Genomic DNA, 18,490 nt, shown 5'->3' on the forward strand with positions numbered 1-18,490 from the left:
TAGCATCATAATGGAATTCAATACAATATGGGCAAACTGAATAACAAAAGCTATTCTACGTTATACAACATTAATAAATGTGTTGTAATGAATATTTTTTTGCAACTACATCTTCCCTGCTAGTTTTTAATCACCTGCACGATTTGTTCGTAAAACGTCCTAAATATTCACCTATTTCGGTATATATTTCAAGTATGGATGGCTCTTGGCGCGTTAAAAACCCGTTCCCATCTCTGATTTTGTATAACTTGTATTATTTATTACTAAATATAGTACATGTGAACAATTTTATTCATTTTCTTCAAAAATCATAATTTTTTCGTCTGTTTATTTACCATTCTACATCAGAAATGCATGGCATATACAGTGAAAATGGTATTTTAGGATCCGCACTTTACATACACTGCTTTACATAACGTTATTCAAATTACTCTGATAAAAAAGTATAACATAAGCAACGAACTCTGAGGCAAATTCAAAAAGGGGAAGTCCACAATAACTGACAAAATCAAAACTACTGAGACCATCTAAAAACTCATCATAGATTCCTGACATTGCTCGATACGTTGTTTTACCTTTATCTTACGTAGTATATACAACAAATAGTTATCAGACATGTTTTGAAACTTTTCACGTAAGTCATGTTTAATTTACCGTACAATTGGTATTTTAACATTATTATTATTATTATTATTAATAATATTCGATTAGATGGAATAGTTTTAGGAGATGTTTTAGACTAATATTTGACATTAGTAGAGAAAATGTAGTTCGCTCATACTCCATTAAAATAGTTCTCCATGCGAAATTCAAATCAAAGAACATTGAATGTTAGTATCTTTCATTAGTATATATGTTACAGTGAATTTGTATAATCAATGATTATGTAGAATCCCTGAAATTTTATGTAGAATCACTGGCTAGTTTAGGGAATATATATAATCACTAAAATTTTCAGGGATTATGTATAATCACTAGAAAAAACGTCAGGGATTATACATAATAACTGAAATGAAGAAATAGTTTTAACTATAAAGGAAATGAATAAAAGTCAAATAATTTATTCTATAAAATCATATAAAACATCAATATAAACATAAATTGTAAAATGTTAAGAAAAATATATAAAATGATAACCCCATTTTTTTAAAATGTTAGGCACAATATATTAAAATCTTAAACATAATATATTAAAACAATATGCTTCACATCTGTTTCTATCACAATATCCACATTTAAAGAAAACTTTTCCTTCACATATCGAATCAAAAGTTTCGACACACATAAGAAAAATAAATGTCTGTAAAACCATCTCAGGTATCCCGAAAAAAAAAAGGGGAATGAGCAACCTCGAAACTGATGGAGCAAAATGCCGCGTTTAGTGGCCAGGCAATATTCTTTTTCAGATTTTTTGTGAACAATTGCCAATGATTATGTTTTTTTGGGTTTCCCTTTTCTTTTTTCCCTGCAGAATTGCTATGAGAATATTACGCCAAATGCCAGCTTCCTCTAAAATTTTGTTCTATTTATCAATCCTTCAGTTCTGCCTGTTTTAACATCATGACATTTGAGTTCTCTCAGGTTCATTTGACAAAAAAATACCAAAACCAAAAACAACCTAAACCACAAAACAGATGTTCCATCATCTTCTTTGCCACAAATAACAATTAAGTTCTGTGGATTTACAAATAGAACACGAATATCCATTTGACGCTGGCTTTGTTTAATAAGCAACAAACAATACATGTAAAGTTATCGCTATAAAGGGAATGTTTATTATTATTTATTTTGAAGTCTTCCTCTGTGTTTAAAAGCAAAATTATTTCATCTGGCAAGGAATATGAAAGAGAAAAAAATGAAAATTTGTCTATATTATTTATTTTTAACAAACAAAGCATCCTTACATTATTCATATCCCCTGAAATCATATTAGGGAATATGTAGAATAATTATTAAAATGTTCAGTGATTATGTAAAATCACTGGTCATTTTCAGGGATTATATATAATTACTAATGATTTCAGTGATTCTACATATTCCCTGAAAAATCAGTTATTCTACATAATCCCTGATTATACAAATTCACTGTAACATATATACTTATACATGTAATGTAAGTTCCTTTATATTATAATATTTGCTACAAGTGTAGCTTTAAACGATTGTGCATTAACCGCATTTTTCGACTATAACATGAGATTTTAAACAACCGTTTCAAAATAAGTAATTGTAAAAGCTGAATGATAAGTTATAAATATTGACATTAAAAGATCTTCGAACTGAAAGGGATGTTGAGATCCCCGAGCCCAAAGGACGAGGCGATTTGAACAGCCCTTTTTGTGAGGAGGTCTTTTAATGTCAATATTAACTTAATCATTGAACTTTTACTGACTTACAAACCGTCAAAAACATAAGAAAAACACACAAAAAAAACACTTGCAGAAGCCTTATTCCCCTGAATTGTTGGAGTCTTATTATATTCAACTCAAATGACAGTTAAACATTATTCAGACTGATATAGACAATAACAGTTAACTAATTGCATTGAAAACGGACCGATTAAATGGCAGTGCATAATTTAATTATTTATCTATTATATTTTTTTTAAGAATACAATAACTCCATAGGATAGTTTTATAAAATTAAGGGGGTAAATTTATATTTTTGAATTCAAACTTTTCAATATAACGATTTTCTATTTTATAAATGAGGAAATTAAATCCCTGTACAGACCTCATTTACAACTGACCAATGAACGTTCTGCACTAAAACTTCTTGTTATATATATGTTAGATGTTTTTATCAGTCAGTTATCATGAAATAGATTCGTAAAGACCAGACCAAGTGAAAACAGTAAGTAAACTCGTCCAACAATAAGCTATTTAAACAGCTTGTTTCACAACTTCTAATCGAACAGACCTATATGCATAAGGTCCTTCACAATATTCAGGTAAATATTCATTTTAGTTTTGATTCTGTAATTTTCCTACACTACGTTACATACGAATACAAAATATTTAGTGTTGTCTGTTCAGTCCAATTAAATAATAAATCGTGTTTTGTCGTGTTTTTTTAAAATAAAAACTATGCATGTAAACTCCAATGAATAAAATCGTAATACACAGCCTAAATGTAACATCTTTAGTATCAAGTTATGTAGATATGAGTGGCTCGATCAACATTAAACGTATAGATAATATAATTTTTCAAGGTTGATCCTCATTCTTAAATATTATATGAAAACAAACACTTTTATTTTAGTCGTTCGTCATTCCTTTTTCACGTCTAAATGTAGCATAAACTATATGAAAACAACTTTTATTTTAGTCGTTCGTCATTCCCTTTTCACGTCTAAATGTAGCATAAACAAACACCTAGAAAAAACTTTTTTCCTTTCTTAGTTTTAAAATTGCCTGAAAATACAATATATCATAAATCGTAATAAAACAGAAGATAAGAACCATAGTAAAAAAATATTTTTTTTATAAGTGATCAGTTATGTATACGTAGTGAATTGCAAAACCATAAAAAATAAATTGCATTATTATTGAGTGATTTAAAAGAAAATTTTCCATCATAGCATTATACAAGATCTTGTCTTCGTGTACTATGTATATGGAATAATTTATGAAGTTGATTGATTGTTGTTTGCTTTACGTCCAGCGGCAAATATTTCATGCATTTCCATGACGATAACATATAAATTTAAAATACAATATGTCTTGCAATAGGAGGTCGACGGTGAGGTTGGACGTGAAACTTGGCCTTGCAACAGCTGGCAACATCCGGCTACATCCGCACCCTTTAAATAATTGGTGCAAGAGTTTATAATTTGTTGATCCATGAATCTATTCTGAAGTCGGCCATCAATATTTACGTGTAGTTTCCAATATCATTGAACGCATCTGCTTTAGGTTAGATACTTTTAGCTCGCTTTAGTAACTGTGAAAATTCTGTGAAACTGTATTTATTACTAGCGGCATTTCAGAGTAAGGGCACAGAATTGTCGGCTCGGAGTCAGAAATGTTTTCGAGTAGGGTGATTTTTCTTCCTGCGAACTGATATTTCTTGAACTTAAGCGTTAAAAAACAGGCTCAGCGTGTCGGTCTAGTACCAATCAGGGTTAATACTCATATTATATTTACATGTTATCGTCCTGAATATTCATTTAGTTTGCCGCTGGACGTCATTCATTATCATCATTTATTTTACCATTATACTATACAGTGAAGTGTTTTTCTCATACTGGTTCATATTACACCTTCTTTAATTTCCACTGATCAAAATTAAAAAAGGGCAGGTCATATTTTTCAACCAAACACTTGTGCTTGTTGGGACATCTTTAACGGTAATTAATATCAAATCAATGTGCCTGTTGGGATATATTTGGCGGTAAATATTATTAAATTAACTCCGTATCTTTTAGTCATGGGATGGTTTGGGACGGTTTGAGCTTATTATTCTGTATACGCATATTTCCTTAACGAAAGACTATACTGACTCTTAATATTTGGATTTGTCTGTGTCGTTGGGTTGCTGGCGGATTAATGTAAACCTTTATCTCCTTTTATTCAAAACCAAAAGATTGACTTGGCTAAAGAAATATTGACATCTCTGGTCCTCTCCCGTCAGATAGTTTACCCTTGCTAAAGGGGTGCGTCCGTTTGGCTGTTCGGATGTATAAATACTCAGCTTCGTCTGGTCGAAAAAGAAATGTTGTATATCCGATGCCTGGCGTAGTGAGAATTTCACGCTATCTATACGTTAAAGAACCATTTGAAAAATTCTTTGAGGGGGAAATACGACCTACGCACAAGTTAAATGATTGAAATCTGTAACGAACAATCAAGGTCAGCTAAATTTTCAAATAAATTCGCAGGGCTGATTTTAACACATTTTTTTGCGACTTTTGCTAGGACAATCGTAGATTAAAAAAAAATTAAATAACAAAACCGATCAGTATGACAATATCTAAAATATAAATGAAACGGTCAAAATAAGTTGAATCCTTTTATATAAACAGTTGTTTTTTTTTTTTTATCTATTTTTGCTTTTATAACAACTATATATTATACCAGATATAAAAAAAAAAACCATAAACAGCAAATTTTGTCACCTATACGAGATTGCCATCGTTGTACGATTCAATATACAGGTGTTATTGCCACTCAATGAAGATTTACTTCTATTCTACTACCCTCCTTCTACTTTGGCTAATAGGATACAATGTAACCCCTGATGGGGACTTCGTTATTCAATGTTAAAAAAAAAAAGTAAATGCAAAGAAAAAATGACGAAATAAATGCTAAAATTTACTCTTAAAAATCAAATATCAATAAAAATCAAACATATAACTATTGGAAAACTGCCCGAGATAATTATCAACTGAAGATTAAAATTATACATCACTAAATGAAGCTGATTAATTAATTCCTCCATTAATGTCCAGTGGCAAATATGTCATACATATTCACGACGAGATGCAAAGTGGATCAATCTTAAGCAAATGATAACAATTTTAGAGCGACACTTTAATCAGCTAGAGCGTTGGCTAGAGGTTAAACGTATGCCTTAATAGAATAAAGTTGAACCATTATCAAAATCGTAAGTAAAGCTATTAGCCCCTCCCCCCCCCCACAATCAGTAACGGCCACTATAAGTAAATGATATATGAACTTATTTTGTAAACAAATTCCTATAGCAGACAACATTTCCCGGTTTCTAACAGGTTTGTATTTCCACTCAAATACTGTTTGATTATTGACTGGAAATGTTGAATTAACCAAAATCACATTGATTCTCTGAAATTGTAATTTATTGTTTTTCGCTGACTGTCTATATCATGTATATGGGGGTGTCAGATAAAATAAGGTTAAAATAAAATTTAAATGTGTAAAAGAAAGGCGAAAGATACCAGAGTGATATCCACTCATAAATCGAAAACAAACTAACAAGGCAATGGCAAAAAAAAAAACAAAAATAAAACGATCAAAAGCCAAACAATAGAAAACAAAACACATAAAAAACTAAAGACTGAGCATGAACCCAACAAAAACCGGAGGTGATTTCAAAGTAATCATTGGTTCATCAAATTTTTTGTGTTGTTCATCAGTCAGATCTGTACTTGGTTAGCATATCCAACAAAAAAACGAATTAAGATTATCATCATTATGTTGTAAATTCGTAAAACGTTAATATTGACAAAGAAACAAATTTTCTGGGATATATTGTTTATGAATCATCGGTGAGTCACTCTGTGTGGCAATCTGAGGTCCGTCCGTCTCTTCGTCATCACTTTTGTGTTACTATTTTTTCTGATCCTCTTCCGATTCGGATGCAGGCTTCCACTTCTACAAACCTCGGATGAGTTCGTTTGAAATTGGGTGCCATTTGTTTTTCGGGACTTTCGGAAAAAATTATATGAATTATTGACGCCATGATCGCCTTTTCAATTGTTCATCAGAGCCCGTTAAAATTTTTAAAGTACATAATATCATAGAGATGATAGTTCCCTGGACGATACCTTTGACTAAAAGATATTTGTACTTTGGTTAATATGTGACGTACATTTCTACTGCATTTGCAATCTGGCGGGGGACTTCGTTGAACCATCCAGATTGATGGAAAGTATTTGATATTATGTGAAAAGTTGTCCCATTATCAATTAAAAAAATCTTTTCAACTTATATTTTTTCTTAAAGATTGAATTGCTGGTTAAACCTTATATACATTAACTGAGTATATGACTCTTCTTTGTTGTAGTTTAGGACACAAATGACAGACCTTAATGAATATTTAGAAGAGACTATAGATAATATTGGAGGACTTGGACGCTTTCAATGGATAATTATAGTTCTTTTATTTGGAAGCAACATATCAGATAATTGGAGTAATTTAATGATGGCATATGGTGCGGCTGTTCCAAATTGGCGATGTGACCTGACTTCATTAGAAGGCCTGAATTTTACTAAAGCAAATAATATTTCAGACTTGAAAATATGTGAATTTAAAGACAATTCTATTTCAATAATGTGTAAAAGCCGGCTTTATGATCCCGGTATGTCCACTGTTGTCTCAGAGGTATGTTATTTAAACTAGGTATGAAAAATTATCCTTTTTAATTCAAAGTTACTGGTAATCAAAAATTTTAATTTCATAAAGTCAGCCCGATTATTAATATTTAATTCAAAGATAAAGGTATTTAGTAGTTTTAACTTTAATAACGTTTACACTGCATTTCAAATAAAAATACAGGAGTTGAAATCATATTCAAAAGAATTAAGTAAGTCAGAAACAACATCTATTCAGGACAAAATATGAACTCATCATGTTCTAAATAGTAAAGGTTCCTTCCTAGAAGAAATGCTCTCAGAATCTTGATTAATTATTCAAGCTGATTATAAACATGATATCTTTAACGATTTTTTTCTCTGATATAGTTGCTTCATTATTTCAAAGATTATTAACGAAAATTTTCAGAAATATACGTTATAAATCATGTCAGGGTGCTTTTCATCTATTTCAGTGGGACTTGGTCTGCGATAAAAGTTGGGTTCCATCCACCATAACAACGTTACAAATGGGAGGTTTAATCACTGGTGGATTTGTTTCTGGTCATGTTGCAGACGCTTTTGGGCGTAAAAGTACATACGTTTGTGCATTGTTCACAATTATATCATTGAACGTTGCGGCTGCTTTCTCATCCACGTGGGAAATGTTTGCAGTATTCAGATTTTTTATTGGTTTAGGGAGTGGATTTACTACATCTTTAAATTTTACATTTGTTATTGAGTTCACACCACGACAATCAAGATCAATGCTCAGATTTTTACCTTGTAGAGAACTGTTTGGAATGCTTTATGCATGTCTTTGTTGGTGGCTGCATGATTGGCGATACATCCAGATAGGCAGTGCACTTTTGGTATTTCCATATTTTCTAGGAATTATTTGGTGAGTTAACCGTATGCATTCAATAGAAAGTACTTATGGAAGTAGAAAATTGTAGCAATGAAAAAATATAATTGTTCCTCAAAATGTACAAAATAAGTAATTGACGTTAAAAATATGTTAAGGGTTCCTCTTGCATAATTTTTTATCGCATGGTCTTTGAAAAGATTCACATTTCAATATTGTGTATTGTATACTGTTTTTTGTCCTCTAATCTTGTTGACGTTCTTTCACTAAACAATTCAAAATTTGGTGACTATGTGGAACGCATCTATCCCATCGAATTGGAGATAAAGGATACTACAGATACAGTTAAGTCGGCTTCATATCTCGACTTACCTCTAGAAATTGACAATGAGGGTCGGTTGAAAACAAAACTTTACGACAAAAGAGATGATTTCGGCTTCCCAATTGTGAACTTTCCATTTCTAAGTAGCAACGTTCCAGCGGCACCTGCATACGGGGTATATATCTCCCAATTGATACGATATTCCCGTGCTTGCATTTCCTATCATGATTTTCTTGATAGAGGGTTACTGCTCACAAGGAAGCTATTAAACCAAGAGTTCCAAATGGTGAAGTTGAAATCATCCCTTCGTAAATTTTACGGACGCCATCACGAGTTGGTTGACCGTTATGGAATAACCGTTTCACAAATGATATCGGATATGTTTCTTACGTCGTAACTACAATCCCCTTTCCTTTCATGAATGTGACCTACCGAATTAGACTATTTACCGGATTTGTAATCACATAAGCAACACGACGAGTGCCACATGTGGAGCAGGATCTGCTTACCCTTCCGGAGCACCTGAGATCACCCCTAGTTTTTGGTGGGGTTCGTGATGTTTATTCTTTAGTTTTCTATGTTGTGTCATGTGTACTATTGTTTTTCTGTTTGTCTTTTTCATTTTTAGCCATGGCGTTGTCAATTTGTTTTAGATTTATGAGTTTGACTGTCCCTTTTGGTATCTTTCGTCCCTCTTTTAATAATACCGTTGACAAAATCTGTCTCCATCTGAAATGTTCACGAAAATCATATTTTGATATCAGTATCAACCCCTGCATAGGAAAAAAATATCTCTTTTCTCCAATGCAGTGCAAAATCGAGAATTTCCCGATGTATTCCATGTTTTATTGCATATGGTAATATCTAAATGGAATTATTACAAAATATGTATATATATGTATATATTCGGTAAGTCTTCACGTCGAAAAAAACCTCATTATTTGACAAAAAATATAAATATTTGGTTTGCGATAATTTTTGTACACGTTTTATATATAATTTTTGCTATAATATGTTTCATTGTTTTCAAATGAACAATTTCCTTAATTTACACTATTTCAATTATGACTTTTATTAGTAAAGTCTGCTCATTTCATGACACGTTTATTCGATATACTTAGAAAAATTGTTATGCACTGGCATACATAAGTCTCGTCCAATTATTTATCTTAATCAATTTATGAAGGAATCATCTCATAGGAATTTACGATTATCATGAATAGTCATAATTCTAACAAAGTACACCTTTTATTACTATAAAAACATCGAAATACATATGTTTTCGTTGAATCTATTAAAATGTGTAGTCTTCAAATGTGAAATGAATTGCATCTACAATTATGGAATTGAAAAAAGAATGCAAATGCCAATTTGAACTGAAGATTAATTTAAGCTGAAATTGTTATAGATTTAGCAACACATGTGATTTTATGCAAAATCTTCCTGTGGCGTTACAAAAAGTTCAATCATTCCCAACTTCAGTTTTCAGTTTACATCTTTCAAATCTAATTTAGGTAGTAAACAAAATTTACTGGAATTGTTAATGAATTATACATTTATAAAAGATGGTACAGATATTGTGAAAGCAACACAAAATTTATCTGTAAGACTTGTCATGATGATTGCTCATATATTGACGTTGTATATTAATTAACTACATCTGAGTCCTCTCAATCTTAAAATCATATAGTATAATTTATTTATCATTACGCTCGTCTGTCAATTTCAAGAAAATATATATATATATATATATGGTAAAATTTACATTAGGTCTTCTGTTGTCTTGCCAAGTTAATAATTCTGACCAATCTGTTTTACTTTAAAATTGTCATATTGTGTTTTAATTGAAATACAAAATTTTAATTCGTCTTTCATAGTTAGCACATGCAAGAACTGAAGCTCAAAGTTAAAGAAAAAAAATCTTTTACAACCATTTTGTGGTCATAAAAAAGTAGAGGTGCATTTTAAATAATCATATTTTAACAGGTCTTCAATGCAATACAATTTGGTTAAACAAATACTGACAAAATGGAAAGAAAATTACCAAGCACTATGAACTATATAAGAAAGAATTTATTAATCACGAGTTTCGTTCAAAACAATCACATATATTGTGGAGTGAAGATTAATTTTTTATCTAACTTGTTTTACTGTTTAAGAATAATTATTGTTTTGCAATGTAAATATCTATAGCCTATCATTTAAGCCATTTTTCATATTTTTTCTCTGTCTTACTCATACATGAATTATATTTTTAAGGTTTGTACCTGAAAGCTTTAGATGGTTGGTGACACATTGGAAAATAAGGAGAGCATACGATGTGATTAAAACAATAGCAAGCATGAATAATAAAAAGCCACCAGAGTATGACAAATTTCATGAAGAAGTGATACAAATAAAAGATTTGGTGTCTGAAGAGAAGAAATACAGTGTTCTAGACTTATTAGATAATCCTAGACTTCTAAAGATAACACTTTTGCTGATGGTTGCGTGGTAAGTATACATACGTTTATTAGTATGATTGACTTGAATATTAAAAGTTCATTTAAGTTTACAGAAAGAAATTGTCTATGTATATTTGATAATATCTGAAATCGTGTTAAAACTTCCGCCGTCATCTATCCTTTGTTTGCATCTCAGAAATATCATCAACTGTAGAATATTTAAAAACAAAAATATCTGCCGTCATTATTATGCTGAAAAATAATTATTTTGTAGAAAATTCTCCTCCCCAAACTAACAAACCAACAGAAAAAGGGAAAGAGCTTGAATTCGAAAATAAAATATACCATTAGTTTATAAATTTATAGACAATGTCATGCAATATACAAAAAGAAAAGAAAATGCAGCTATTCATGTCTTATTTCACACAAATCGTTAAAAAAAATCTTGAAAATTTCTTTTATTCCTAAGTTTGTAGAAAAGAAATTGTTTGCTATTATCATCTATTTACTAATCGATTTCTAGATTATGGTTTGTAAAAAGATTTAATTAAATTTTTACTGTTCATCTCATTTTTATCAGTTTTCTAAAGTGACATTTATTGTCGAAACACACATCTAGGACAGTAAAATAGATGCCGTTTATTTATCACAAGTCATATTGTTTTAATATTTGTCACATTAGCTAAAATATTTCTCGTAGGTTTAGCGGTGGATACGGAACATATGGTATCTTTTTTGGAGTTCAACAGCTTGGAGGGAATATTTACTTAAATTTGATTCTTCTGAACGCCATAGGTTTATTTCAAGTGACGGGATGGTATTTTGCTAACTGGTAAGAAATCATCGAATGTTCATCCAGAATGGTTCGAAAAGATATGCTCTCAGTGACAACCAATCAATTTCCGAATACAACCCATTGTATTCGGTCGTCAAACATACTGCGCGAACAGTCCAGGAGGGGGGCAAGGGGGGTCCCAATAACAGCAAAACAGCAAATTGATTTGGCTCATAACAGATAACAAGGAATTAAAATGGACAAAAACAGATAACAGTAAATGAAATATTAAAATAATTCGGTCTTTGACAAATCAGTATTTCTTATTACGGATATAATCCTTTGTAAAGCATTCCATTTTCTATGACTATGTTTTTAGTATTTTAATTTAATTTATGTATCTAGAATGTGTTTAAATTACTACTCAATATATTATAATATTTTTTATACGCTCGTTTACGGAACGTATTATGGTATACATACTGTTGTCCGTCTGTTATCAACATGTCGGACATTAACTCAAAAACTCTTTAAACCAATTTGCATTAAACTTTGGGAAATTGTTATTATCTATTGACGTGAGCTTCCTTTTGGGTTTTTTTTTAATACATTTTAGATTTTAAGTTTCTGGGTAATGGGTTTTTATTCAATAAAATTGGTGTTTTTTTTCAGTTTTCTGATAATATCTCAAAAATGCTTTCACAAAGCAAGGAATTTTGATGAATTGTTTATATCTATTAACATGAGGTCACTTTCAATTTTTATAAATTTTAGATTTTACGTATCCGAGTTAACGGGTTTTATTAATTAAAAAGGGGGGATTTTCCAGTTTTCAGACATTAACACAAAAATGTTTTCAGCAGTTCTCATGAAACTTTGCTGAAATGTTTATATCTATTGTTGTAAACTCCCTTTCGATTTTTATTAATTTTAGATTTTATGTTATTGAGTTAAGGGATTTTATTCATAAGAAAAAGGTGGTATTTTCTAGTTTTCAAAAATAACTCAAAAATGCTTTCAGCAGTTCTCATGAAACGTTGGTGTATTGTTTATATATATTGACTGAAGCTCCCTTCTTTGTTGCTAATAAAAAAAAATGACCTAAAAGAGTTTGAATATTCTGACTTTTTCTAAATGACCATTTAATGAGGTGTGTGAATTTTTCTTAATAAGACTATGAGGCAAAGTGGTATATAGGGTAGCAAAATTATAAGCATGCAATTTATCAAGTACTTCGAACGAATTTTGACACTCCAAAAGCAATTAATCTTCTATTTTCAAAGGCCTTATTTGAACATTTTTTTATCAGCTGAGGTTTTTGGTTGTACCAAGTGTACTAGTAAGTAGAATACAGTAGGGACACAATAGCTTGAGACGAAAAAAATCTTTGTTTGTGATGAGTTATTTGCAGCTGCGGACCCAAGTACATGGTTGGAACTTTCATTGTACAAATGGAAGTTTTTAACGACCTTGACTGGCTATTAGCCCTTACACGGTCGGTCTATTTCATTGTACAATGCATTTGGTTCTGCTTTGAAAAGAATCACAGAGCTGAGTCTATGTACCATATTATATAAAAGGTTAACTGGTTGTTAGGACCTAGTCCTTAATTGAGATCCTTGTCAGATATTCCTGGCCATAGGTTTTCCTTTTTGTCATATTAAGAATTGTTTATTTGATATGTTCGTATGGGAAACAAGGAACATTATTCTCATACAAAAAATTAAGATAGTTCTAAATACACATTCATAAAAAAAATGGAATTTATTACAAAGGATAATCATAAGATATACTTGAATTGTCTTGGTCCTCACTTCTGTGATGGGTCAATGTTAATGGAATCCTTCTCTGAAGACGGGACAAACATATTAGTAGTGGTAGACCCCAATGTCCAATGATCTTCAATTTATACCGAATATTGACTGTAAAAAAAAATGCTAACATTCCAATTTTCAATAACAGTTAACAGCAAATACATTATCACAATAACAGATAACAAAAAAACTAATAGCCCAATAACAGCTAACAAAGAATAAGACAATAACAGCTAACAGCAAACATATTTTCAAAATAACAGATAACAAAGAATTAAATTGCCCCATAACAGCATAACAGTTAAACCCCTTGCCCCCCCCCCCCCCCCAGTCCACTATTGGCTTTTTAGCACATATACAGCTATAAAAATGCAAATGAAAAAAAATATTCGGCCGAAGCGCTATTCTGTTTTACCTCCAATATGAACACCCGAAAACCAAATATTTGAAAGCAAAGGATGTATATGAACAGAAATATGTAACGAGCAATAGGACCAAAAGGAGCCGTCAATATTGGCGTATAATTTATTACATCATTTTCTGCATTCTGTGTAACCTTCCACTGATTGATAGAATTTTTTTCAACAGTGTTCTTCACTAAACTACTATTTACAAAGACAAATCATAGCAACAAATACTATAAATAACAAATAAGACAGAAAATGGTAGCTTTGGTAAATATTTTTCCTTTGCAATTTACCCACAATGCTTTCCCACTCGACGTTCAGCTGATAGATATGATTTACATTGAATGTAGTAATATCATTTCATTAGAAATAATTATTATCATGTTGTATTATGTTTTTTTTATATGCTCAGCATTGGAAGAAGATGGACGACATCAATGTTTTATATTATTGGTGGATGCTCTGGGATTATCGTAGGCATATTACAAGCCTTAGGTAATGTAAAATCATTTGAGGTTTCCTGAAAGAGAAAAACAGGTGAACAATACAGAAAAAGGATTAAATGATAACCCTGAATTGTGGACATTACAACAGACCAGCATTCGATTCCTTCGAAAAATGGGAGTTCACATAAAGTCAAACATAAGATATAGATTGCATTAGTATAGGTTATGGTAACACCAGCTTTACGCCATCGAATCGTTGTTTACAAATACAAACCTTTGTATGTAAATGTAAAACACAAGATTAACATCAGTTTACAGTGCACGTACCAACAAAATAACCCTAACCATGAACTAGGAAATAGAAATGATGAAAAATTGAACGTCAAGTAGAAATTGAATTGCTATTCAAGTATATTAATTTATGTTTCTTCCCGAACATAAATGCGTATGTAAAAAGTTATATTGAATAACTGAAATGTAATTCAATGCTCTACAACTTCGTACTTTATTTGCCTTTTTAACTTTTTTATTTGGGGTTTGGTGAGTCTTTGTAGACGAAACGTTTGATGTATAATATGTCCATCCTTGTATCTATAATAATGATCTGATGATGAGTTTATTCAAATGTCTTTATGTTTCAGATATTGAAAATAAGGAAACATTTGTAACGGTTTTTGCACTTCCCTCAAAAGCATTTGTGACTGCTGGCTGGGTATCTGTCATGCTTATAACGGCTGAAATATATCCCACTGTAGTAAGGTATAACTGTTATAACGTTAAATGTGATAAACATTAGAATTGGTAATAACCAATATACAGAAACAAAAACAAAGAGTAAAAGCACCTCTTTACACCTGTACATGTTTATAATTCATTTATAATCCGACAGACCGGCCATGTTATAGCTGAAGACCTTAGCATTGTCAAAACACTTCACTACGAATTTTGTTAGCCAAGTGTCTGATATATTTTGAACTAAAATCATCTTTTTTTTTATCACCAATCAGAACTGGACTTCAAATTTACCGTGAAAATACCTTCAGTAAGTTGATGAGAATATGATGTGAATAATGATCTTTCAAAGCCTCTATTTGAGTTCATACAATGTAAGTTATGATGTTTCTTGCAATAGTAAAAGCATATTTGAATTATCTATTTTCTACAGAAATAGTCCTCATTCTAAATTGAAAAACAGACGGAATGCTTTCTTTCTTAAATCAGAATTATGTTACGTGTATCGTTTGGAGGACTTGTTCGAAAGATAATCCACACTTCTATTAAAACTGACAGTTGTTCTCTGATTGCCGACCTGTTCTTTTTTTCTAACGAAAGTGACCTCATACAGGACCTTCTCAAGAAATATAAATAACAGCTTGCGTTAATTCTTAACTTCATGTTGCGCTATAAAGACGATGCATTTCAACAGAATAAGACAAGTTTGGTGACTATTTATATCCCAATGAACTTTAGATAAAATTAGTCACACAAATCAAAAGCAAAGACTTAAATGACAGTCAACAATATACAATTGTTCCTGATAAGATGTAAATTTCGAAATATTTTTACATCTTTAAGGTGGCTCGTGGATACAAAAATTTCAGCAAAAAATTAAACCTTTATTTTTTCATTACAAATTTAATTTATTAAACTATTAGTTATTACTTTATGACATGGTACAAAAATCAACCCAAAAAAACCCGATTCGATTTGGCCCCAGATGACTTTTAAAATGTTTATGTCATTGAAAAAGCTCCAAATGATCTCCCTTTGATGCAAAATGCCATGTTTTTGCATTAAATTTGAAATTTCTTTTTAAACTCATCGGTGACCTATATTTTTTATTATTGTTTTCAAATAAGCTGTACATAAACTTAATAATTGTAAAATTTAAGCGATTTCTGTAATTAGGTTATTTTTTATTTTGATATTACCTCTATTTCTCCTATTATTTCAACAGAAAAAAAAGGACTTTAACAAAAATGTATGCTTCTTCCGGAGGCAGATTGTGACCTAAATGAACGGTCACCCCATTTTTTTATTTCATTTTTCTTTTAAGTATTTGATAAAGTTCATTTTAAAAAAAATATAGAGAAATCCTATATTAGAAAAAGAAAGATTTATACCCAGGAGCCTCCTTAAACATAGCATTAAAGATGTTCCATCTTTAACCATGTTTACTGAACAGTAAACTACGTATAGTAACCTACAGAATTAGTGACAGTAAACTTAGGAAGAAAAAGATTTTTCAAATTTTCAACCTCCTTCAACCGCAACTCGCAGAACAACCAATTAAAATGATACAATTGTTTGTGTTTTTTTGTTGTTGTGTTTTTACATAATATTATAGACTTATCAGATCTACACACATTTGACGAAGTTTCAACATTCTTGCTAAAATGTTTGGTTCTATATCATCACTCATTTTGGGGAATATAAGTGCACTAGCCTTTTTTACAAAATATCATCTTTTGTAGAAACATTGGTTCCGGTTTGCTTAATGCAACATCTGGATTTGGGATAATGGTAGCACCAATTGTGAATTTTGCTGTGGGTAGTATTTAATATTTTGCATTATTATCAAAACTTAGTAAACTTAAGGTGTTTGTTATACTTGCTTTTGATTTTTTGTTAGATATTCAGCATTCAGTAGTTTTTTGTTTCTGTTTGATTTTTGTTATTTTGTGTTTTTTGTGTGTTTTTTTTTTATTTAATGCCAATAAAAATGTTGCCCGCTAATCCCTCCTTTTCTTTTCATAATTCTATTGCATCCAGCTTTCAAAATCCAATTTTGAAAATCTTTTCAAATCTTTGTTATTTTTTCATACTTTTTGAGAAAAAAAAATGGTACCAATGTAAAATGTATGAGAAATCTAAAGAAATCATTTTCCGCAAAATTTTCAATTTATTATAATTTTAAATGAATATTAAAGAAGTTATAGTACTTATATGTAGGTTACATCCTGTTTTCCGCTGACACATGTTGTACATGGACAGTGTATCAAAGGCTATATCTATGTTTCATTGTGATATTATAGAAAGTTGGCAGTATGTTTATGTTAAGAATGAGAAACGTTCAGTTTTCAATGTTTCATAAACATACTGCCAACTTTCTGTGTGATCAAAACCGAGAATATTATACTTGATATGTTTACTCTCTGTTAAAATGCAAAGCACATAATCAAAAAAAAATATGCTAAACACATTTAAAGATTCCGAATTAAAATGTTTTAAAGGAGGGTTTTTCCTTTGTAGTTTATCAACCGTTCTGTAACTTGAACCAATTGAACTCAGCACCAATTTAACTCTGTGCAACATTACTTAAGTTCTACACATTTAAGAAAAAACTACATCCTTACAGCCGCATGTTTGCGCCTGTCCCAAGCCAGGAGGGCTTTTGTGAGTGTTGTATGAATTTTAATTTTAGTACATTTATATATGTCGGAGTTTAGTATGACGTTCATTGTCACTGAATTAGTACACCTTTTTTAGGGTGAGGATTTTCTCGCAGTTTTGAAGACCCATTGGTGGCCTTCGACTGTTTTCCGCTGTTTGGTCGGGTTGTAGTCTCTTTGACACATTCTCCATTTCCGTTCTTAGTTTTACAACATTATATAGCGTAAACACACATTTTCTAAAAAAGAGGGAAGTTCCTTTAAAATTAAAGCCAATAAGTAGTACATCGCCATGCAGCCTGAAACAGTTCTATTTAGAATAATATTTACCATAAAACATGCGACGAATATCTGGTTATTTATTAATTTAGATGCGTTTCATGTTAACATTTAGTTTAGTATAGAAATTGGTTTATTAAATAATACGAGCATTTATCACCTCCTCAAATATTTATGGCATTTATTTTCGTTATTTTTCAGAGTCAGAAGATTCCTGGATTGCTTTATCTAATATTTGCCGGTCTCATGTTCTTATCGGCGTTCCTTGTGATTTTGTTACCAGAAACAAACAATAAGGCTCTTGAAGACACAATTGACTTTGATCCAAACAACTCTATGTCAAGGAAAATAAAAAATTCTTTTAATACAACAGTACAAAAAGGTTATGAATATCTGAAATAGACAATATACTAGTACTTATTATTCTTTCATTTGCTGTATAGAGATATTTGTCCTCAAGAAAGAACTTATTTTGTCTTAGAAAAATGTGTTCATATTTTATTATTATTATTTTTTATTTGAATTTTACATGTAATTCATAATTTACTGTGTTTAATAAATTTTATTAAGTTACGTCCTCAGAAAAAAAGATACCACTTAAACCAAATACAAATGAAAGAGGATTGAAATTACTGGGCAGTTCGCGATTTTACGGACATATAACGAAAGACGTACACTTAATTTTACAATAAAGATG

The 18,490-nt window shown here is 30.8% G+C and overlaps 1 protein-coding gene across 1 annotated transcript; it reads left to right on the forward strand.

Annotated features, from left to right (window-relative positions):
* Positions 1–2,909: 2,909 nt before the first annotated feature.
* LOC139492898 (solute carrier family 22 member 6-A-like) lies at positions 2,910–18,195 on the forward strand. Its single transcript, XM_071281048.1, has 9 exons — positions 2,910–2,950; positions 6,763–7,080; positions 7,526–7,950; positions 10,496–10,729; positions 11,381–11,512; positions 14,089–14,171; positions 14,764–14,881; positions 16,597–16,669; positions 17,995–18,195. Exons 1-9 carry the CDS (start codon positions 2,924–2,926, stop codon positions 18,193–18,195), a joined length of 1,611 nt encoding a protein of 536 aa, XP_071137149.1. The 5' UTR covers positions 2,910–2,923.
* Positions 18,196–18,490: the final 295 nt, after the last annotated feature.

This window comes from Mytilus edulis, chromosome 10 (assembly GCF_963676685.1).
Source record: "Mytilus edulis chromosome 10, xbMytEdul2.2, whole genome shotgun sequence".
Taxonomy (NCBI): domain Eukaryota; kingdom Metazoa; phylum Mollusca; class Bivalvia; order Mytilida; family Mytilidae; genus Mytilus; species Mytilus edulis.

Excerpts from the sequence above, each read along its gene's own strand:
- LOC139492898 (XM_071281048.1), top strand. The coding sequence starts at position 2,924 with ATGCATAAGGTCCTTCACAATATTCAG. Across the intron at positions 7,081-7,525 it reads TGTCCACTGTTGTCTCAGAG|TGGGACTTGGTCTGCGATAA; the intron begins GTATGTTATTTA and ends CATCTATTTCAG. Across the intron at positions 7,951-10,495 it reads TATTTTCTAGGAATTATTTG|GTTTGTACCTGAAAGCTTTA; the intron begins GTGAGTTAACCG and ends TATATTTTTAAG.